General features: G+C 29.7%; 3 protein-coding genes across 7 annotated transcripts; 2 read left to right on the top strand and 1 right to left on the bottom strand.

The window, feature by feature from the left end:
- Positions 1 to 5,701, top strand: LOC118447370 (uncharacterized). 3 transcript variants are annotated; one of them, XM_035879251.2, is made up of 8 exons: positions 1 to 940; positions 1,437 to 1,547; positions 1,848 to 2,472; positions 2,609 to 2,701; positions 3,097 to 3,183; positions 4,160 to 4,318; positions 4,460 to 4,763; positions 4,854 to 5,701. In XM_035879251.2, the coding sequence occupies exons 2-8, from the start codon at positions 1,470 to 1,472 to the stop codon at positions 5,152 to 5,154; spliced, it is 1,647 nt and encodes a 548-aa protein (XP_035735144.1). In that variant the 5' UTR covers positions 1 to 940; positions 1,437 to 1,469; the 3' UTR covers positions 5,155 to 5,701. The 3 variants fall into 3 exon arrangements, with proteins under 3 accessions (XP_035735144.1, XP_085519172.1, XP_085519173.1); XM_085663047.1 differs by lacking the exon at positions 1 to 940 and adding an exon at positions 1,150 to 1,233; XM_085663046.1 differs by lacking the exon at positions 3,097 to 3,183.
- A 4,917-nt stretch (positions 5,702 to 10,618) lies between these two features.
- On the top strand, positions 10,619 to 23,205 carry LOC118447346 (uncharacterized). The gene is made up of 13 exons (XM_085663007.1): positions 10,619 to 10,737; positions 12,246 to 12,446; positions 18,234 to 18,357; positions 18,455 to 18,594; positions 18,714 to 18,843; positions 18,940 to 19,077; positions 19,158 to 19,334; positions 19,413 to 20,618; positions 20,720 to 20,868; positions 21,099 to 21,460; positions 21,559 to 21,822; positions 21,919 to 22,016; positions 22,085 to 23,205. Exons 2-13 carry the CDS (start codon positions 12,439 to 12,441, stop codon positions 23,105 to 23,107), a joined length of 3,819 nt encoding a protein of 1,272 aa, XP_085519133.1. The 5' UTR covers positions 10,619 to 10,737; positions 12,246 to 12,438; the 3' UTR covers positions 23,108 to 23,205.
- On the bottom strand, positions 10,736 to 14,785 carry LOC118447362 (pickpocket protein 28). Of its 3 annotated transcripts, XM_085663009.1 has the most exons (13): positions 14,304 to 14,432; positions 14,062 to 14,170; positions 13,546 to 13,664; positions 13,324 to 13,449; positions 13,051 to 13,254; positions 12,856 to 12,976; positions 12,556 to 12,704; positions 12,272 to 12,473; positions 11,893 to 12,163; positions 11,708 to 11,819; positions 11,528 to 11,653; positions 11,347 to 11,438; positions 10,736 to 11,218 (listed from the first exon to the last, which is right to left on the bottom strand). In XM_085663009.1, exons 3-13 carry the CDS (start codon positions 13,659 to 13,661, stop codon positions 11,031 to 11,033), a joined length of 1,707 nt encoding a protein of 568 aa, XP_085519135.1. In that variant the 5' UTR covers positions 13,662 to 13,664; positions 14,062 to 14,170; positions 14,304 to 14,432; the 3' UTR covers positions 10,736 to 11,030. The 3 variants fall into 3 exon arrangements, with proteins under 3 accessions (XP_085519135.1, XP_035735127.2, XP_085519136.1); XM_035879234.2 differs by having other exon boundaries at positions 14,062 to 14,785; XM_085663010.1 differs by lacking the exon at positions 10,736 to 11,218 and having other exon boundaries at positions 11,352 to 11,438; positions 11,528 to 11,561; positions 14,062 to 14,785.
- Positions 23,206 to 23,723: the final 518 nt, after the last annotated feature.

The following is a 23,723-nucleotide window of genomic DNA, read 5'->3' as shown; positions in this document are numbered from 1 at the left end:
AAGGCATCGGGGCCATAGCGCGCTTTCGTGTCGCCCATTGTTATCCTCGTCGCGTGTAATGGCTACCGCGAAGTTTGTTGACGGTGCACAGCCTGCTTTCTCGCGCATCGACGTATCTTGAGCGTGGGATAAGCTGCGGTACGCGGGTTGTCCGCTTCGAAGCTAAGACGGGCTTTCTTCGGATAAACTTGAGCGCGCGGTACCGCCAATTTTTATGACACCGAGACGCCCGCGCTTCGTACAGGACTCGCCGCAGCCGCCACCGCGCTGCTTGGACGACATGATCTGCGCGGGCCAACGTTGTTCAGTGACAAGCGTGTGATTTCGACGCGCGAAATTAAGGTTGCCCAAGAACCCCGGCAGAACGAATAAGAGGCTTAAGTTATTACGAGGATATTGTTTAACAAGCGCCACAAGGAAATACACGTTTTGAATGTGCTGAAAGAAAATATCTTGTGCCTGTGTACGACCGTCATCGATCTCTCTCACTCTCTCTCTCCCCCCCCCTCTCTCTCTCTCACTCAACTCTCTCACTCCCTCTTTCTCTCTCTCTCTCTCTTTCTCTCTCCCTTTCTCGCTTGCTCTCATTCTCGCGCGCGTCCACGGCTCTTCGAAGAATACAAAAATCATCGGTTTTGTGAATGCATCAGCGGTATAGTTATTCGAAACTCGGGAAAGCATCATCGTCGGCGCGTACAGGCTAAACGGTCGCACGGAACCACGCGCCGCGTCGCCGCCGCCGCCGCCGCCGTTACCGCTGCCGCTGCCGCCGCCACAACCGCCGCCACCGCCGCCGCCGACGCCGCGGCCGCTGCCGCCGTCACCGCTACTACCACCGCCACGACCACCGACACCGCCGCCGTCATGGCAACTAGAAGATCGTCGCCCGCCCGGCAGCCGGACGTTTAACCCGTGCGCCGTCTCTATAAGACCATAGCACGTGAGTACTTAGTTAATTTTTCTAATGTGCATGATGCTTTGGTTCCCTCTTGGTTTTACTGCTTCTTCCTGCTGTGCAGTCTACGCTGAAGTCAACTATCTTAACTTGGCGTGGCTTTGATCAGGGGGGTCATTTTAAAACGACTTGTATTGCTGCAGATCAAGTTAGGTGTCCTTACTTTAATAACTGCCTATCGATTGTGCAGGGTCAAAGACAACACATCAATGGCCTTAGAATCAAATGGCAACAACGTGGTTTGGTTGAATGCAACCCGTCTTAATCATATACGACAGGTATATGCAGCACGTAAACCATTGAGATAAAGAGGGAACTAATAGCAATGAAACAAGAAATTTATAATTCTTTATATTGAAATTATAACATGTGTACTATTGTGCAGCGTAATAGTTCTAAAGAAGGACAAGATCATCAAGATTAATTTTAATAAAAACAACACATATGTCAGAGTGATTAAACTAAATTTTATATTCCGCAGAACCAACCTATTGTGCAGCCACTGAAGTGTTCCATGTTCACACAAACTGAACAAACCAACAGTTTCACTCAAACGGAGCAAAGTAATTCAAGTTACGGAGATCAAAGACAGGTTTGTATTTCTACTTTTGATGTATAAATATAAAGTTCTAACATAAATAAAAAAAAAAAAAAGAAAAAAAAACAATTAAATATCCACATTTATGACATAACAGATTTGATATTATATAATCAATTTGGAAAAGCATAGAAAAGAATTGTAATAAAAGTATTTTATAAAATTATGTATATATATGTGTGTGTTTTGTATATGTTCCTTTTTTAGAAGTAAATATATATTTATCTTATTTTGGAGTATAAACAATATGCCTTTTTAATCTGAGGGAATAACAAATTTTTCTATTTTTAATAGCAAGCAGCAATGTTTGACCCACAACAAATTCAACAGCAGCAAGCTGCACAGGGCCAACAATCGCAGCAACAGCAATCTCAACAGATGTATGTAACAGATAAAAAGGAAGATAAATCACAACAACAATCTGCAACAGCAGAATTTCCTTTTTATTATAATGTGAACATGCTTCAAAAAGTTCAGACAAATGCAGTGAGCACAATTGGTGCCATAACAACAGATGATAAAGGTTGTTATCGTTTTGATGTCCAGCCGGTTGGATATAATACATTATTAAATCAGATGAGCATTGCGGCTGCAACTAATGCAACCTTTAAATGTGATATATGTGGTCTGGTGTTTGGTCACATGAGTTTGTTGAATCATCATAAACGAATTCACAACACTACACCGAGTAATTTGCAACAACAGCCACAACAAGTTGTTGTCCAAACACCAACGACAGTGACTGTAGCTACTACACCTGAAAGACCGTATACTTGTGATGTCTGTGGAGCTTGTTTTGCACTGCCTGGAGAATTGAAAAGTCATAAAACAAATATGCACCAAAAACCAAAAGTGCAAATATGTGAAGATTGTGGTAGTGAAGATCCGTGCGAACATCATCCCACAAAAATCAAAAAGAGTACGTTTTTGAATAAATATATTTGAATGAAGTGTCAATGATATGTATAAAAGATGATATGAATACACATTAGGAGTGTTTGTTGTTCTATTGTGACCCCATCTTTGTGTAATAAATGTCCTTTTTCTTTGTGTAGCAATTAAACCTGGTCATCATCCAGTAAAACGAAGGGGAGTTACTAGTGTTACCAAATGTCATAAATGTAATGGCACAGGAATAATATTCATCGGTGAGTGTTCATCATAAATTCATGCTATAAATAATTTGGAAAAAGAAATGTTCCTGTTAATAAAAAAAAAAAAAAAAAAAAAAAAAAAAAAAAAAAAAAAAGAAAAGAAAAGAAAAGAAAAAAAAAAGAAAAAGAAAAAAGAAGAAAAAAGTAAAAGAAAATAAAACAGAAAGTAAAATAGAAAAAAGAAGAAAAAGAAACAAAAGAAATGTAAACTTCATATTTGTTTACTTCTATTTTCAATTTTCGAAAATAGAATAAAAATGATAATTTTCTCAATTCCCTTAAATTAGTAGAACATCAGAAACATCTCTTTCTCCAAATATTGTCACTTTTCCACCATATTTCTATCATCTCATTGCTATCATGATCGTACATCGGGTGGTGTATGGTAGGTAAACACGACGAAAAACTAGATTCTGGAATCAGTTCCCTCGCAAAGTGTGGCGGCTGCAAGGCAACAGGCCGCATCATCATAGGAAGTAAGTCGGAAAAGATGGCAATCAATAAAAATATGGGGTTACTGTGTTGTAATTAATTTATCTAAGTAACCTCTTATATATTTGCTTTGGATGGTGACAGTTCAAAATCTTTATATTAAGTGAAACATACTGAATTTATTATTTATTCATGATATAAATTAAGTTGCAATTGAAAAAGATTAAAAATTTTTAAATATTTCATTTATCTCTATTATTAAAAATTTCTAGTAACAATTTTTGATATTTACATAGACACAGTCCAAAGTATTTTTATTTTCAAGTATTGCATACTATATAATTCTTTGATGCTTCAAATTTATATGTTTGCATGCATTTGTAGTAGGTAGAAAAAGATTTATGGTCACTGATGTTTTCACAGATTTTTATACCTTTTTTATTGGTATGTCAATTCTACTTTATTTCTTCAGTAGAACTGTCGACATCTAAATTTAAGGACAATTGCACGGAATGAAATCTCCCCTAAGGGACAGTTTTATAAATTTGACTCAAAATTTTCAGCGTTGTCCAAATATAAAAGTTATTTCAAATTTTTTGCTTAGTACATTCTTAATTTCAAGATACAAATAATAAAAGAGGTCATTTCAATGTTTCTTGTTAAATAAATACTTTATACATTAAATTCAATATTTAATTTTGATAAAAAAAAAAAAAAAAAAAAAAAAAAAAAAAAAAAAAAAAAAAACTAACCTTTTGCAATCTGCATGTATAAAAGTTTTTAAATAACATGCATAAATTTAATTCAAGCAAGCATTATTGCTTTACAAGTTCTTTATTATCATAATCAGATATTATAAAAATCCTCTTTTGAATGTATCACGAAGAAAAGAACATTTACCGTGCATAATCCTGTGCATCGTGTTGGTTAAAACACATCACAGGTCAACCTTGAGCACATCTTTTTGTAGAACTGGCCCTTTGAGGAAAACTAAAATTTTGGTCGTATTTCCAATTTCAGGTGGCAAACAAAACAGTCAGAACCAAGCGGAGAAGCCATTTCATTGTAATGTATGTGATGGTACATTCTCCCGGTATTCTTCACTTTGGTCTCATAAGCGGTTGCACTCGGGTGATAAACCATTCAAGTGCGAAGTCTGTGGTTTAGCTTTTGCAAAAGGTAAGGATATGTGCATGCGACGGCTGTATAAAATGTTTTGTAATAGGTATTTCTCATATAAATTTGGTTGGACTCTAAATCTGGACGCACATTCATCTATTTCAACATGTAATATATGATCAATAATCTTTTTGTTTTCAGCTGCTTATTTGAAAAATCATGGACGAGTTCACACCGGAGAAAAACCATTTAAATGCAGTGTCTGTGGGATGCAATTCTCACAGAGTCCTCATCTGAAAAATCATGAAAGAATTCATTCTGGCGAACGTCCGTATCAATGTGAAGTCTGCGAAAAAACATTTGCTAGACATTCAACGCTCTGGAATCATAGGAGAATTCATACTGGTGAAAAGCCTTACAGATGTAATATTTGTGGTTCCGCCTTCAATCAAGCAACACACCTGAAAAATCACGCGAAAGTTCATACTGGTGAGAAACCACATAGGTGAGCGTGTTTCTTAACATACGATTTGTAAACTTTTTTTATGTAACATGCTCTATGTAGATTTATTTTACAAGTTTTTGCTTTTATTAGATGTGATATATGCGAGATAGGATTTTCTGACCGTTTCGCATTAAAACGACATCGTGCAATTCATGAAAAGTATGGACAAACGGCTCGAAACCAGAACACAAATAATCCAAGTAATGCACAACAAACAAATGCAAGTAGTCAACAGCAGCAGCAGCAGCAGCAACCTCAACAAGGGCAACAAGGGCAACAAGTTGTTGTAGTGAATGCCACAACTCCTGTAACTGTCAGTCAGGGTCAAGGTCAAGCAGTCATGCTCGAAGAAGTCTACAAATGTCAAGTGGCCTTCCCAGAACCCAAATGATTCAGCTAGAGAATACCTTTCAGGAGTTGGTAAAAAGGGTTATTTTTTGACCTTATTAAACAATTACTACATAATGGAATTTATGGAATATGCGTGTCAGGATATGATATAAAAATGAAGACTACATGGAAAACGTTTAGTGTTTGGTGTGAGGATTAATACGTTTGTGACGACTCAGGTCCTATAAATCGACGCTCATTGACTGTCACGTAGGTGTAGTTCAAGAGCAAAAGTTTTCAGTGACTCTGCGATCTCAACGCGAGTGAGTAGTTTGGTAAAAATATAACTTGGAAGAGTCCGGCTCGTAAAATATTATAAACTCTCAGCCGCTATCATTAATGAAATTTCTCATGAATTAATACCAGAGGTATGAAAAAAAACAAATCTACTTTATATTTTGTTACTCAGAATAGAAATTACGACATCAGATTCGATAATAACCTATTTCACAATATACTGGCATAGTCTTGGAATTTATTTGCGAATGAATTTGTAAAATTTCATTTGTTCTCCTAATGTATAAATGCCTTTTTATGGGAATGAAAAATGGTGAAAGTGTTGTTATAACTTCATGACTCGTTAAATACCAGTCTGCAGTAGCTTTAAGAAGTTTCAATTAGAACTGACATTGAAATTAGTGACTATACATCAGTTTAAGACTGTCACTATGCGTGCTAATGATCACCGAATCACATAGAATTAATTGTTTTTCAGTGAGTCAAAAATATATACATTGCGGCGTCTAAAAAAAAAAGAAAAAAAAAATGAAAAAAAATGGAAAAAAAAACAAAAAAAGAATGAGTTTGTTAGCATTGACCAAAACCTTGAAAACCCTTTAAGGCGTTACAAAAGTATTTCGCGAATAAAAAAAGTCAATGTCATTGAAATTGTCATCATTTTATACCACAGTTGAAAGCTGGGGGAATAGACGTTAAAAATCGAATAGCTACACATACATTTGACGGCATCTTTGCATTTGCGGACGTCGTGGAACGGAACGATATCGCGATATATAAGCGCGAGCCCTCTTCCGTCCAGTCATTCGGGATCAGAACATACGCTACCGCGATGACAACGACCGCGATAATGTCAGCAAGGATATTACTACGTGAACAAGGTTTATATCTTATTGGAGCTGCAATAATAATAGTGAATATCGACGGGCAGACTAATCTGTTTTATAATTTTAAGACCGAGAACTATATAAATATCAGTTACTAAATAGATGCTAGTTTGTAATAGAAAATAGCTGACTAAATAATCTATACATATATACATTAATTTTTATATCCCCACTTGTTACATGTGATGGCGTACTGCCGCCACTCTTAAATATCAAGAATTAATTAATATGGTTATATGCTGTGGACCCATTGTTTTGACTGATCGGTCATAGATGGGGTTGGTAATAGTCAGAAAGCACAATTTTTAAACTGGGATGACTAATCCACTGTTAAGTTAAATACTGTGATGGTGTTACCCATTAAATTTTTATCACAATGTGTTTAATAATTTCTAATTATTATTTAATATATATAATGCATTTTTTTCCTCCCTTCTATTAAACTTCATAAGTTTCTCAATTTTTATTTTAAAATTCTAAGAAAAACGTTGTATGAGATCATTTCTCCAGTAGTTACTTTTTTCTTTTTTTTTTTTTTTTTTTTTCTTTTTTCTTTTTTCTTTTTTTTTTCTTTTTTTTTCTTTTTTTTTTTTAGAAGAAACTTATTTACTTTGTATATTATCTTGAGAAAAAGTATGAAGTGATACTTTAATTATTATGTACACATTAAATATGATATAAATATAATTGCTACTTTATCCGTTGTGTATTATGAGAAACACCATCACATTTCTGGTCACCGTGTGCCTAGTTCTGCATAATTATTAATGCTATAAATTTTGCAGAATCTAGGATTGGGGATTTCTTTGTTTTACCAATATAACTTGTAAAATAAAGATATACAATTACTTTTAATTTACTTTTATGTGGTCATAATACCTGCTACAGTATTTTGGATTAGATTAGTATTTTTTCTTCATATTTTTTTATTTTATTCTCCATCTTTCAAATCATTGGTATAGTTTATTTTCTGGTAACTTTGTCTGAATTGTAGTGCAATGAAATTGCTGGAGGACATATTATGTTACTATTATTTTCAATAGGAAAAAAAAAAAAAAAAAAAAAAAAAAACAGGTCTTAAAATATTAAAATATTATGTTATACTTAGAATTAATTCTAATTATGTTAGTCATCAGTCTACAAACAAAGTAGACTGATAGATCAGGGTGTCGAAAAAAAAGAAGATGCTTTATTTTATTTTTATTTTTACTTAAGAATATTTGAAAAAGAAAATAAGGATTGTACATATAAAAAAAATTTGCCAATATTCTTCGATCGAATATAATGGCACTAATAATTTTCTGCAAAGTATATGCTATTCCTGGATCATGAGGCAATCTATTACAAAGGACCTAAACAAAAAACAAAATGTCATTTCAATATATATCAGTTTTGCAAAGTGTGCTTTTAAAAAATAATTTCTTTCATTGAACTCTTGCATATCAAAATCATGAACGACCTAATGAACTGCTCTATAATCCGTATTACAGACTTTGTAGTCGGTTAAGATGATACTGTATGAGTGAAATTGTTACAAAGCCGGTCCTAAGTAACATTTTTATATTGCAAATATCGGCATCTTTTACACAGAAACAAAAATATCATAATTATATTGTGTCTATCTTAGCCATTTTTCCATAAACGAAGATCGGCAAGGATTGTAAAAATAATGATTTATAAAAAAAGTCAAATATATTCGAATGTAAGTACGAAGTACTAGATAAATAAGTAATTATAAGTGTTCTGCTGTGAGGACTATTCAAGGAGGCACGGAGCAACTTAAAAAACACGTGCTTGTAACAAATCTTTTATTAAATAAGTAAGATAAATATGAAAAAACGAAGTCTAAGAGAAAGTCATTGATATGTTATAATCATTGATAATTATAAATATAACAAATTTTACTACGATTATTATTTGACTGTGTTCTTGTAATTTCTGTATTTCTTTTTGTAATAAATATCTGTCATCATGGGGGATAGAGACTTCGTCATCTATCAAATAGAATTAGAAACTTTGTTTTATGGTAAAAATTTGATCATGTAACACAATAACATTATTACAAGTTAATGCTACTTATTAAAGATAAATTAATATGATTAAAAAATGTTTTAATACATTCATTAACAATAATTTACTTATGCTGCGTGGCTCCTTGCAGTAATGTTGTGCTCTTAGATAACATTTGTATGCAAAGAACTGGAGCTTCCACTTTAATCAAAATCTCTGGAAGCGTCTTCCTAAGATTCATCAATTTTTCTGATTTATCATCTTGGAAGTTCTGTTCAACGTTCTCGCACACTTTAACTGACACGATCACAATGCCTATTCTTTATTTATATGTCAACGCAAGGCCTTTATTAATATTATTTCATTTTCTTTTGACAATATTTATTGATTCTTTTATTAAGATCTAAAAACCCACTATTTTTGAATAATATTTTTAATAATAAAAATTTAAGGGTCGGAATTTCAGGATCATGATGTAAGCTGTCAGTTGTTTAATAGATAATGGATAAAATAATTTATTATATTAAAATAAAAAGTAATTGATATCATGATTGGTATCCTTAAACTATCCGACCTCTTGAGAATTATTCTCCCAAGAGATAAGACTAATATTTGTGCAGATTTTTTTTTTCATAACAATGGTATTTCTTATACATGTTGAGGCGAATATAGATAAAGCAGATTGTGTATTGTGTGCATTATATCATGTATTATTACATTTTGTCCAGTCTCGAAAAAGCTAACTATGTACAAATTTGATCGTGAAGGGAACATACGTATGATCATTAAAAATACGGTGTTTCAAATCATAATGATAATATTAATAATAGTAATAATAATATTAATAATAATAATAATAATAATAATAATAATAATAATAATAATAAAATAATAATATTAATAATAATAATAATAATAATAATAATAATAATAATAATAATAATAATAATAATAATAATATTATTGTAGAACAAAAAGGAGTTGTATATTATGTAATGTACGCAATTTCATTAATTTTTTTAATTCAATGAGCGATTTTTTCGCGACGAGATCAACTTTTACATAAGACGCGTTATTATGGGCAATAATGCATAAAGTGCGAACCTTTGATAATAAAAGACGTTCCTATTAAATTATCTGTTCATTATATATTTTTAAGTCTTCTATCATATAACTCTAACGAGACAGATGCTTTAAAGAATGTCATTGAAGTGAATAGCAATATTTTTTCTTTTTTTTTTTTTCTTTTTTTTTTCTTTTTTTTTTCTTTTTTTTTCTTTTTTTTTTTTCTTTTTTTTCTTTTTTTATTTTAGTAAATACATGCTTACACACGAAGGAGAATAATTTTGAGAATATCGGGTACAAGTATTTTTACGATCATATGGAAGAAAAAGTTTTTCAGGAAAAGTTTGTGGATGTTCTTCGATTCATTGAATTTTGTTTACATTTTGCGTGTTCTTTCTTTCTCTCTCTTTTTTTTTTCTTTTTTCTTTTTCCTTTTCTTTTCTGTGGACGTCACGAACGAGTCATACATTAAAAATATTATTGCAAGAAATCTCTGTATTATTATAATTCGGTTAAATGAAAGAAATATTGTCAGCCACGATCACAAGATATAATATCTATGATAATAAATACGATATATAATTGGTAGAGGAACTCGTTGTATGAGTTTTCGCTACCGATAAAATTATACGTGTATACACCGTTTTGTATGAAAAGAAGAAAAAAAAAATAATAAGAAATGTCATGTTAGATTAGTCTGCTGTCAATATAACTAGGATTATAATTTTAAATGTACATGTAACATATTGAATATCGTCTAGATAAGGAATCGTATCGATTAAAAACAACTAGCGCACGATTATATCAGACATTCTAGATATTATAATAAATGATGTCCGCAGGACATTTTCATTTTTGAAATCTTGCGTAAATTTCATTTATCGCACATTTTAAACCGCGCGCCATTTGTGTATTTTAATGAAGGATAATGAATTACATTTGTCGTCCGTGTGGCGTCCATGTAGCGCTAAAATGTGAACGATTTGATTTTGTAAAATTCGAAATTAATTCGAAATTTACAATTATTAAATCGATAGGGAAACATTACTTACGAAAAAATTACATCATATAGTAATTCAATTGAATGCGTAGTAATATCTTGTAATATGTTTTTTATCGATTTTTCGACGAACTTTCAAATTTCCCGCTTAAGAATGCGTACGTCATTATAAAGTTACTTTCGATAGGGACGAACACAAGAATTAACATGGCGTCGAGAAGATCGTTTTGCTCAACGAAGACGCATCAGAGCACGCTGAACGTAAACTTTCTTTAATTAAAACAATTTCATTAAGAATTATATCGTAAAGCAGTCACCTTGAGACATTTTAAAAGATGTCACCGGATCGTGGTTGAATTCTTTATTTGAAAGAATCGTAAAGAAGGTAAGTTTGAAAAAAATGTTGTAATTTCTATTAATTATAGATAAAGCAAGTTAATCTTTTTTTGAAGAAATATATACAAATACGATAAGATAATAGTTATACTAATCTAAAAGGTGGAAATTAAAAGAAATAATGAAAAATATCTAGTAATTTTTGTTAATGGAGTCTTCAAATTTTGGCTATATAACACACACATACACATATATATATATGTGTATGAATATATATGCACACACACACACACGCGGACATTAATTACAACAATTTATAATATTTGTTAACACATATAAAACTCATTGTGCAAACGGATATATTATACCATGATTATGATCCAATGGATGTACTTGAACTATAGTACGTGATGGAACATTTTTATGCTCAGTTAAACGACACCATAATCGTAATGTTATGAAATATAATATTTCCATAACGGAAAGAAAACTGAATCCCATGAAAAGACCAAGCAGACCTCCAGTACTTGCTATAAAAATATAGCATTTAGTGTTGTATCTAATATATATCTATACTTTTTACATTATGGTTAATTTCTAAATTACTAAAGTAATTATTTAGAAATTAATTAATTAAGTAAATATTTTAATTACTCACAGAGGAATTCCGTAAAGCCAAAAAGTTCATTCTTCATAGATTTAGTAAATTGAGACTCCACAAAAAAAATATGTACCACTGCCATATTTTCACTGTATTAGGATACAAATGATTAAATCTTTTATGTCATTTAATATATATAATACGTTTAAATTAGATTACGTAAACAAAAAATACTTACGTAAAATATTTTCGGCTTTTTTTAATGTACTGTTCTTGAATGTCAAAATTATTCAACAATTTGCTATCTGATATCTCTAAATTATAACTTAGTTCAAAACATCCAGGCCAACAATTACAGCTTGGTCTATGTGAAACAATCTATGATTATACAAGGAACTATTTGTAAAATTATACTTACATTTCAGTAATATTCAATTGATTATCATCATAGAGCTTAATTTCCATTGCTCTTCGTGCTGTAGTAGCACATTGATCATCTTTCTTTCCGCAAATAGTAGTGTTTGATGATTCTAATGAAAAATATGTAAAAATTAAAGGTTAAGAATATATAATTATTAAGCTTTAATTATAAGTCAGTCTTACTTGGCATATAATATTGGACGCAGTGACACATTTTTTGTGTGAAATTCGCCTCGCATTCCAGGATACAGTTTCTTTGCGTGTAAGTTCTGTAATAACGTAACTTTCTCTCTGATGTGAAGAAACATTTTCTCTTCCTTTGAGGTATAGATATTATAGATTTGCTTGCTGTTGATATTCGAGGTGATACAATAACTCTGACTTCTTTACCAGGAGCTACAGCAAATCCAAAATCTGCAATTTTTGGTGTTTCTACGGGGCTGTGTAGTAGCATCTATAAATATTTGTAGAATTTTAAAAACATCAACAACTATTTTTAGAATAAGAATTTTAATCCTTTTAACTTGTTATTATAGATTTTTAAAATAAAAAGTATAATTACTTTAAAGCCTGCACTAGCTGTCGAAGAACAATAATATTCATTAATATCAACGTCAAGGACTAAAGTTAAGCCATAAAAAAGGCCAGCGCCATATGGTCTCCATGGTATGGCATCTGATGGAACTTGTTTATCATATCCAATTTCAGGATTCCAATCGATACCAGTGAATGCAAAAGTAATGTTCATATCAGGCCAATCTCGTCTAAAAAAATAAGATAGGAAATCGTAAACATTTCATATTTTCATTGAAAATTATCAGAGTACAATGATGACGTGGCACTTACGGATCGTGAAACAAATGTTTACGATTTACCGAATTAAAGTTACAACAAATACCCTCATCGGTCATCGTAGGATTAAATATTTTGTCACATTCTGTTTGATTGCCATGCCATTTACATAAGTACAACATGTCGTTACATGATTGTGATACCTGAATGAAAAGGTATTGTTACAATCGTTTGATAGAAAGAAAAAAGAAAAAAAAAATCAGAAAATTGGGATTGTTACTGCAAATTGAAAAAAAAAAAAAAAGGAAAACGCATGATAAAATATAGAAAAAAGTAATTACAAGATTTACTCACATTTATCATAAAATGTCGCATGGCATTCCATTCCACTGCTTCTTGTTCTAAATCATAAGCAACCGAGACATTTTCGCTATTGCAAAAATCCTCCAACAACAATTTCTCACGTATATTTTCTCTAAAGATATAAGATATGATAAAGGGCATTTTTATATTGAATCGGTACATTCGAAAAATATATTCGTCATTTACCCATTTTCTATACGATTTGCTTCGCTTTTTTTTACGTTGTTCATATTGCAAATGGTAACGGCGGGAAATGGAAATTCGTTGAGAGAAATTGGTTCAGGACTTAAGGAAATAATAATGGGAGATGTGACCCACTTTTGATATAAGAACCAAATATAATATGTGGCAGTTAGTACCGCGGTTGTGAAAGAAATTATCCAAAAAATTCTGCAGAAAGAAATTTTATTATGATTGGCGTCTTCTAAATTATTTATTAGATTTTATTTGATCTTTTACCTTTCTACGATTGATAATTTTGAATCTCCGACATAACGTAAACCATGAAGAGTGCTATTCAAGCAATACTGTTTCACAATGGTATTGATCTCTGTAGTCTTTAAACATGTTTGTACATTTTTCACGCTCAAAGATATAGAATAAATCAAATTGAACAATTATTAATCAATATTAAAGAGGATCAATGAAACACGTTTAAAAGATGAAAGAACGTTCAATTACCTTCTCTCATGTTTTTCTTCATTTTGCTCGTAATTCTTTGAAGTAAGCGTATCTGTCGTTGTTAAACCGTTCCGATTATATCTTGATCTTAATGTGGATTCCCTCGATCGATACATTCCCTTAAAAAAAAAGAAAAAAAAAAGAAAAAGGTATTATCTTCGAACAATAATCATTTTGTATGATATATTTCTTCTCTGTAGTATATTTGACGATAAATTAATATCGGCTATGATGTTTACTGTCTCATAAGTAGGATGAAGTACGAATGAGTAAAAAAAAATCATTTTCAAGTGATCACTGCTTTTTTTTTTTTTTTTTTTTTTTTTTTTTTTTTTTTTTAACATCAATTTCAACGATTTTTATGAGGAAAAAAAAATAAAGAAAAGAAAGACAACTATTAAGTGAAATGACCGAAAAGTTAAGTATTTATAAAGCCATAGTATTTATAAAAGAAAAAAAAAAACAGAACAAAAAAGAAATAAATTAGTATAATTGATTGCATAATTGACAAAATACCTTAAAATTGGCGTCACGCAAAGCGTATCCTTCGAGACGTTGAGGAGTTTTATATGGATTTTGTAGATGAACCGTATTAATAGTGTACGGAAGATAAGGACTATGATCCCTTAGATAATTCAACGTTGTCTTATCGTTAGTTGGGTAATTTTCAATTGGTAATGTATTATGCGTATTATTATCACGTTTCTTGCGTTTATTACCGATTTTCAACGAATCGGAAGAATTTTCATATTTCTTACCCATTAAAGATTCATCGAGGATCTTCAAATTATCGAGATACCTCGATTTCTCTACTCTTCGTATTGACATATAATCTCGGGTTCGTTTCCACCGGGAGTCTTGATGATTCTTTCGTCTCCCCGGGGACATTAATTTCTCCATCGGTGAGGCATACCTTTTTTTTTTCTTTTTTTTTTCTTTTTTTTTCTTTTTTTTTTTTTTTTTTTTACTTACGCATATCTTGATTTCAGCAAAGAAAAAAAGGAAAATAAAAAGAAAGAGAAAAGGAAACGAAATTGTTTAAGAGAAGGGGAGAGAAAAAAAAAGTGAAAAGAGAATTGAAGAAATGGAAGAAGAAAAAGAAGAAAAAGAAGAAAAAGAAAGTATTATAAACAAAGAATTTAATGAAGAAAACGACACTAAGATCCTTAAAATTGTGATCGTAATCGTAACAAACAATTATTATTTCCTTCCGAATTAGAATATCGTTTTTAATGGATTACTCGTAAAAAGTTTTTTTAGAGAAATATATATATGTATGTGTGTGTGTGTGTGTGTGTGTGTGTGTGTGTGTGTGTCTTTCTCTCTCTCTCTCTCTCTCTCTCTCTCTCTCTCTCTCTCTCTCTCTCTCTCTCTCTCTCTCTCTCTCTCTCTCTCTCTTTCTTTCTTTCTTTCTTTCTTTCTTTTTACATGACGACAATCAAATATACCCGATGACGCGATAAACTGTGTAAACGTGACGATTTCTTTACGTAGAAAAGGGTTTTGAAAAAGAAGGACGAGTGTATACCAAAGCGTCGTTCTAGAAAAACCAGCCTCGATGAAGGTTGCCGACTGACTAAACGATGTTACAATGACGAGGACACCTTATCAAGTTTCGTAGAAAGATGATTACGTACTTACCCTTGGCTCGATTTACCCTTCCTTGTTGACGATTAGAATAGGGAACGGACGCCTTTCTTTCTTTCTTTTTTTTTCTCTCTCTTTTTTTTCTTTTTTTTTTTCTCTCCTTTTTTTTACGATACGCTACGATAAATGGAAATTATTATTTCCATTTTGTTTTGTTTTTTTTTTTTCTCTCTCCTTTTTTCCTCCCCCTTTTTTTTTCATGGGCGTTCGTTCGTTCATGTCCCTCGAGCGACGATGATCATTCGCGATTTTAATCTAAGATAAACGTGTAACGTGACGAGATTACGATTATGTGTTATACCGATTAACTAACTATCCTAATCGAAGGACACTTTACGTATACGTTTAAGGTGCTCTTTAATTGTTGCGTTTAAAAAAGTGTTTTTATAAAGAGAAAGAGAAAGAGAGAGAGAGAGAGAGAGAGAGAGAGAGAGAAAGAGAGAGAGAGAGAGAACGTACATGATCTCTTTTATTCCTTTTTTTTTTCCTTTTTTTTTTTCTTTTTCTTTTTTCTTTTTTTTTTTCATATAATTCGAATTAATTAATAAATCGTAATAATATCGTAATTAATGTGGGCGTTCTGTATCATTAAAGAAAATATATCTTTTTTTTTTTTTTTTTTTTTTGTTAATCCGATAAGGCGCATTTAAATAAATTTTCATATTGCTATGTGTTACGAGAAGTCTGATCTTTTTTCTTTTTTTTTTTCTTTTTTCTCCTTTTTTCCATTTTTTTCCCTTTTTTCTCTTTTTTCTTTTTTTTTTTTTTTTTTTTTTTTTAACTTAGAAAGTAGGTAATAAACGGTCTTCGACAACGCGTTTACAATGTTGATATCTAATTTTATAGATCAAACAAACATCATTGGAAATATGTCAAATCCTTGATATTAGCAACTTCGTAAATACTTTTTAATTTATATTTGATATTAATATATATATATATATATATTTTTTTTTTCTCTCTCTTAAGCCACTTTTACAGTTTATAACGTACAAATTATATTTATATTAATATGCATATTTAAAACGGAAAAGTCGAGTCAATAAACGTTACTATTGTAACGTTTAAATATAACTAAAGGAATAACTGCATTGATTCGTATCGGAGTTTAATGGCGCATGATTAATAACCGATAGTAAAATGTTTTTCATTTGTACGGTCACCATATCATCCTTATGATACTTTGTCAATTATTTATTCTTTACTTTTCTCTATGAACGTACGTATTATTAATTTATTTTTTTTTTTCTTTTTTATATCCTTCCTTTCTTTTTTTTTATATATTCTTTCTTTTTCTTTTTTATATTTTTTTTATTTTTTATATATTTTTTTTTTTTCTTTTCTTTTTTTCCGCCTCATAAGTTTCCACGCAAATAGCATAAAAATTATCCGAAGAGTGAAAGATCTTTAGCGATTTATGAAATGCATACATTAGTTTTTATAGTACGTATTTATGATTTACGATGTATATTTTGTCAACGTGTTCGTTTCTCATGCCTACAAAATATCGATCCCCAATTAGAAAACAACTTTATTAGAAAGAACGAAAAAAAGAAAAGAAAAAAATTGTATTACACAAATAATAATTTATGCGCAATAATTTCTCTTAGGGGAAAGAAGGGTGGGCGGAGCGCTGGGAATAAGTTATACAGTTTTGGAGGTGCTGTTTTCATTATTATTATTATTATTGTTATTATTAGTGTTATTGTTATTGTTGTTATTATTATTATTATTGTTATTATTATTATTATTATTATTATTATTATTATTATTATTATTATTATTATTATTATTATTATTATTATTATTATTAACGACGAAATTTAAATATATATAATAAATTTTCCCTCTCTCTCTCTCTCTAACAAAGTGATAAGTTTCCATTAAGTAACCACCATAAAACTATGTATATAATTTTTCTTAACAAGTGAAAATGACATTGCACAAGTTCGACCAGTAAAAAAATAACGTTTCGTGACAAAGTTTAATGGATCTCCTCAGTATAATTACACGACAAACATTCATGTTTTTCTTATCGATATTTAACCGCACCTCACGCGAACATGATGTGCTGCTTGGCCAGTCATGTTTTTAACAAAACTGTTGACGTTCCACAAGATAACTATGAAAAGTGCTGTCTTATGTAACAGTGAAAATATTAAGCACAACGCATTTGTCACTTTCTTTTCTTTTCTCTTTTTTTTTCTTCTCTTCTTTTCTTTTCTTTTCTTTTCTTTTCTTTTCTTTTCTTTTCTTTTCTTTTCTTTTCTTTTCTTTTCTTTTCTTTTTTTTTCTTCTTCTTTTTTTTTCTTTTTGGTTTTCATTTTTTTTTACATTACTTTTTTTTTGATACCATTAAACATTTGATCATAATTTTATCTCAAATTGGACCATAAATCCTTTGCAATTACATATTATATACATATAAATTTGTAGATATATGTATGTATATATAATTGAATCTTAAATAAAAAATATTGCGAGATTTGAAATAAGAATTACACTGACTAATGATGAACTTGCATTTATGTTAATGGTACTTAATTAAAATCGAATGGAATCATTTCAAGATATTTTTTTTTACCATTATTTGTTTTATTACATTTCATATATATATATGTATATATATATAAATGATATACTTATGTATATCATTTTATAATATTATCTAGAAAATGATAAAAAATAAAGTAAAAAATAATTGCGACATGTTTGTTAGATGAAATAACTTATTCGATTACGAAGACAGCCTTAGTCCAAATATAGTTAATGCCGTCTTTTTCTTTCTCATGAATAATAAAGAATCATTATCGTTTATTTTATACCAATAACATGACTAATGAAAATGTTAGAAAATTACATTTTAAATATACATGTGATTCTATCTATTACCTTAGTAGCGTATATTTACTTTTGCATAGTTCAATTATTACGAGTTTACTTCAAATTATTTAACGACATAATTATATTTAATTGTAATAATAATAATAATAATAATAATAATAATAATAATAATAATAATAATAATAATAATATTTCAGTCAAGGAAAAATGTCGAAGAAAAATAAAAAATGTAAAGAGGGCGAGGACGAGCCCGCAATTGATTGGGAAGAAAATAGTTATTTTCCAAAAAGATTAACAGAAGAAATGAAATCTATGTGGGAAGTACGTACATTTTTAATCTTATTAACGTGCAATATGACTTTTATTATATATATATATATATGTATATACATTTTTCTACCTTAATTTTTTTATTTAGATACCACAAATTTGTCAATTTCTTTACTTAACCAAAGACATTCTAAATATACCCCCAATAACTATTTATGAAGTGGAAAGAATGCTCGCTATACCAAGAGCTTCGAAACAACTAGCATATATTATGACATGTTTATTAAGGTATATTATTAGTATGATAATATTTTATATTTGCAGATATTATTATTTATATATATTAGAATTTTGACAATGTAATTATTAAAACTTTTATATGATTAATTCATCATTTATCATTTTAGCTGTCCTATAAGTAAACCGAAATTGCAAAAAATACCACCAATGCCCTATGAATTTTGGACGAATATCTTAATGCATAAAGTAAACAATTGGTTTAAAATTTATTATGGAAAGCATAGAGATGTGATAAAAGTTAGTGTTTATTGATTTAATTAAATCTATAATTTTTCTTAAATGAATATCTATTTGATCAAGGGGTAAAATTTAAATGTTTTTGTGATAATCTAGGTTCTAGAAACTATTGGTATTGAACCAGAATTTTGGAATATTTTTCCTGAGTTATCCATATTTGCTGATAGAGACTTTGAAGACTTGAGTTTCAAACAACGAGTATGGCTTTTAAAAACTATCTGTGATACTCTCATGGTAAATAAAAAATAATAATAATTTATTTTGTGACTAAAAAGAAACTATTTAAGGTTAATAATCTAACATCTTCTTTACAGCATACGAGAAAAACAATTCAAGAAGAAATTGCTAATCATGCGTGGGAAGATCAAATTGAAATAAATTTAGGAACCGATCGTCATGGAGCTAAATATATTTATTTTCCACAGTTTATCAATAGTGAATTGAGAATATATAGACATTGTATGAATAATAATATTCTTTCCACTACAAAGGTATATTAACATTAAATTTAACAAATTTATATTTTTCATTAAAAAATTTTTGAACCTATTAATCCAAAATTATTTTAGCCTATAATACCAAAGACAGTAGTAGAATCCGAAACGAAAACAAAAGTAAAAAGAAGTAGAAAACGAAAGCCCAGATGGCAAAATGGATTATGTTCAAAAATAAAAAAGGATAAGCCTGCAAGACTTCAAGAAAAGAAAATAGATAAACAATTTTATATTTGTAATTGTATTGATAGTGCCATGAATTCACAAACTAGTGAAGATATAGATTTAGATTCTACGAGCACAAGTAGTAATATTAATAATAGTAATATAAATTTAGACAATCTTGACAGAACAGAAACAAGAAATTCATTAATAACATCTGAAATAAGTACAATGTCAAGTGATACAAACAATAGCAATATAAACTCGACTAGTTGTAATGATGATGTATCAAATGAAAGTCAGTTAATTGATACAAATGTTACAGAAAGTATATTTAAAGGATTTTCTAGATCCCCCGATGAAAAAGATGGTATAGCAATAATAAATCAATTATTAAATAGATTAAAGTCAGAGATAAATATAAAATATACTAAGTCTCATGTAACAACAGAAAATGCGACGGATATAAAGATTGATGTTGAAAATTCTGAAAATAATTTGGAATCAAATGAATTTGATTCAATTAAATATTGTTCGGATAATTTATCTAATGATTCAAAAGTGGATAAAGAAAAATTAAATGAAATTATAATGGTTGGAAATAAAATATTAAAGGATAAAACACTTTCAAGTTCCGCAGAGGTTAATGATTTAGATTCATCAACATCAAGGTCGAATGTTGAAAAGTTAAGTGAAACTGAAACATCTATAATTAATGAAATGGAGAGTATTTCAAGTGATGTACCTGATACTATTAATAAATATAATATTAGACACAGAAAGAGATCACCAAATGATAGAGAAATGAAAGGTATAAAAAGAAATGGTAATATCGTTAATGAATCAGTTCTTGGAATAAATGAAACACTAAATTCTATTAGAAGAAGTCTTAGGATAAAAGCAAATCAAATGGAACATAAATCATTTTGTAATGATATTAGCCAAATTATAAATACTGATATTAACACAGAAGAAGAAATTGAAAATAATCCTAAGAGAGATAATGAAACGGCCTCTTTTAAAAAAATGCTCGAAGAACTTAGTGTATCCAATTTTCGACTCGTAGCTGATAGCGTTGAAACTTTGAAAGATCTTATTTCAAGTTTTTCATTAAATACAGTAAGTTTTTACAAGAATATAGACATATTTTATACATATATACACATTAAAGATTTATATAATGATTGTTTTTATATTATTAATTGATATTTAATTTTCAGTTAGAATCAAATTCTTCGAATGAAATACAATTAGTAAATAAATTGACAGAACTATTAAATACGGTTGAAAAAGTTGAAGCGGTTCTGAAAGATACAACAAAAAAGGCTAAAGCAAAGCTACTAAAGGAATGGACTAATTTTAAAATTGGGTATGTCATTAAATCAAAAAAAAAAGTTTATTATCATTTCATAACCATATTTATTTTCTTATCAATTTTCATCTCATAAATATATATGTGATATATAGAATCTTACCTGACTTTAATGTAAACCTGAAACCTCTGATAATTGCTACAATGAGTTTATCATGTACTGTTTGTACTACACAAACATCCTCCAAAATATTATTATTCAAATCTTTGTGAAGTATGTATGGCAGTCAAGCTGCTGTGTGTTGTAGCAGTATGGAGGGTCAGGATTCATCCGGTGAAAATGGTGTCAGGTCTAATTGGTGGATTGTTGGATCACAGGACTATCAATTGCCAACTACCAATGATGCAACGTTACAGACGTTATCGAAATCTACCATATCCCCAATTAGTACCCAAAGTTGTGTCTCAACATCAGAATGTATCAACGACGAGGAACAATGCACAAGTGGAAAAGAGAAAGAATCTAAGGAATCAGAAAGCAAAGAACACGATGAAAAATCAGACGTTAGAGAGCAACAAAAAAATGGGGAAAATAATGAAGGAAAAGCACATGAAGAATATAAAAAGTGTGATAGAAAAGAAGAAGAAGGTAAATAATATATATTTAAATATTATGGAGATAGATACTTTTTATTACAATTAATCTTCTTTATTTATTATCATGATAATTAATTGATTTTATTAAAGAACAACAAAATCGAAGAGTTCTACGAGCGCGAGGAATTTCCTCGTACAGAGAACAATTGTATCCATATGAGGAGATCGATGAGAGCGAGTTGGGTGAATGGACCGACATTAAGGCCATCTACGCGCCTCCCTGCTCACAGACCTATACATCCGTTACTAACTCTTCTACGAAAAACAGACAAGATAACTATTGGTCAGAGAAAGAGGACTCAGACCAAGATTGGATTCTACCAAGCTCTCGCAGACGGAAAAATAAACGTTCGTGTGAGTATCTTTAAAAAAAATTTATCAGAACGTAAATGTTCTTCGTACGTTCATTTTATTTCCTTTCTTTTTGTTTTTTTGTTTTTTTTCTTTTAGCCAATAATAAAAGATTAAGAACGTCACAAAACAAAAGTCTAAACAAGAAAACAAATTCGATTGAAGATACGCATAAAGAAACTACATCGAATAATAAGGTAAATAATAAGAATAATCATAATAAATTAGAACAAGAATGTCTTAATCAAAAGAGTCCAATTTTTAGATATCCAATTATTCAGAGGAATTAACGGCATCTTCTACTTCTAATCTAATTATATATCCACGCATACAAGAAAATTCAGTAAGGACGATATCTGTCACAGAGGAAAATAAAATAAATTATGTAGATAGCGTCCATTCAGAATTAGATATAAAAGATGAAACACCGACTGATACTTTAACAAATCAATATAAAACCAATTACAACGTGAATGGTGTAAGCTATTTTGTACAGTCAAATCCAACTGTAATTGGTTTGGCTCAATCAAATACTTTCGTTCAAACAAATACATTAATTCCAAATATTGTGCCTTCGTTTCAACAAAATTATTATATGCAAGAAATACGACCGGAGTATGTTCTTTATAATCAACAATCAAATTTTGTTCCGATACAACAACCATCTATAATACAACAAGTACCATGTATTGTAACGTCACAAGAAATTGTAAGTCAACCAAGATATTCGCCTGAAAAATCGAATTTAATTAATATAGTACAACCGGACAATAACATAAATAGAATAACACAGAAGGAAGCGTCGACTTCACAATTCGATTTTTCTAGTATTACTAAACAGTCTAGTAGTACTATAAAACCACGTATACAAAATTCAAACTTTACGAAACGAAAAAACTCAAGTGAACATTTAAATGAACCGAAAAAAAAGACTACATCATTGATCATTCTAAGTGACAGTGACGACGAAGTTGAGATCATTAATGAAAAAACAATAAATGATCAAAAAAATTCAGAAGGTCAGGAATCTGTTTCGGATATAACAAATAATATATTAAAAAATATTATTCCACGTGAAATTATGCAACGAATACATCAAGGTTGTATATCAATAACGCCAATTAAACCAGCACCACCAACGCAAAATACACCGACACAATTGGTTGTCGTTGTCAATGAAACAGGCAATTATTATGCTTTGGCATTACCTAACGGAAGTAAACTCATTCTTACACCGGAACAAGTTGCACAAATTAGAGCTTCAAACGGTGGGAAACTTGTTCTATAAAATACTAATTAATTCATAAATACTAAAATTTATTTTCTTTGGATATATTTTATTATGCATTTAAAATAATATAGATTTATTAGAGGAATTAAACATAACAGGGTTTATTTTTTTTTTTTTTTATTTTTTTTTTATTTTTTTTTTTTTTTTTTTTTTTTTCCCCCAACGAAATATCTATATATTTCTATATCAGTAAGATAAATAAATGTACTTCTGATTGAATCTATTATTTGTTCTTTACGTATTATTAGATAAATATTAAAAGAATATTGATGTATTGTAAAAATATCTATTTATGAAAAATCTCTTTGTACAGTTTTCATAATTAATTTAAGAAATAAAGTTATAAATTAATTTTTAATTAATTTAAAAACAATGAAATATATATGACACAAGTCATAATGAAGTTTTAATTTCGTAAATAATTTGATTTGAATGTCCACTAAATTCTTTACTACATCTATATAAATACACGATAACTATGTATAAAAAATATTTTTCATTACAGAAGAAATTCTATTTTATTTAATTATTGTTGAACAATAATTAACATAATAAACATTTTTCTTTTATCATTGAAGAAAAAAAAAAAGTAATTAATTAATTGCATGCAATT

The sequence above is a fragment of the Vespa mandarinia genome, chromosome 20 (genome assembly GCF_050613455.1).
Source record: "Vespa mandarinia isolate Hongniang chromosome 20, ASM5061345v1, whole genome shotgun sequence".
In the NCBI taxonomy this organism is placed as follows: Eukaryota; Metazoa; Arthropoda; class Insecta; order Hymenoptera; family Vespidae; genus Vespa; species Vespa mandarinia.
The sequence above is the reverse complement of the archived record's forward strand: the minus strand, read 5'-3'. Positions and strand labels throughout refer to the sequence as shown.

Bases quoted from the DNA above. Each gene is read 5' to 3' on its own strand.
- LOC118447370 (XM_085663047.1), top strand. From the start codon at position 1,165: ATGGCCTTAGAATCAAATGGCAACAACGTGGTTTGGTTGAATGCAACC. The intron at 1,548-1,847 runs GTTTGTATTTCT...TATTTTTAATAG, and splicing joins GTTACGGAGATCAAAGACAG to CAAGCAGCAATGTTTGACCC. The intron at 2,473-2,608 runs GTACGTTTTTGA...TTCTTTGTGTAG, and splicing joins TCCCACAAAAATCAAAAAGA to CAATTAAACCTGGTCATCAT.
- LOC118447346 (XM_085663007.1), top strand. The intron at 18,358-18,454 runs GTACGTACATTT...TTTTTTATTTAG, and splicing joins AAATGAAATCTATGTGGGAA to ATACCACAAATTTGTCAATT. The intron at 21,461-21,558 runs GTAAATAATATA...ATTTTATTAAAG, and splicing joins TGATAGAAAAGAAGAAGAAG to AACAACAAAATCGAAGAGTT.
- LOC118447362 (XM_035879234.2), bottom strand. From the start codon at position 14,445: ATGGAGAAATTAATGTCCCCGGGGAGACGAAAGAATCATCAAGACTCC. The intron at 13,450-13,545 runs GTAATTGAACGT...TATATCTTTGAG, and splicing joins GAAGAAAAACATGAGAGAAG to CGTGAAAAATGTACAAACAT. The intron at 12,164-12,271 runs GTAATTATACTT...AAATATTTATAG, and splicing joins CAGCTAGTGCAGGCTTTAAA to ATGCTACTACACAGCCCCGT.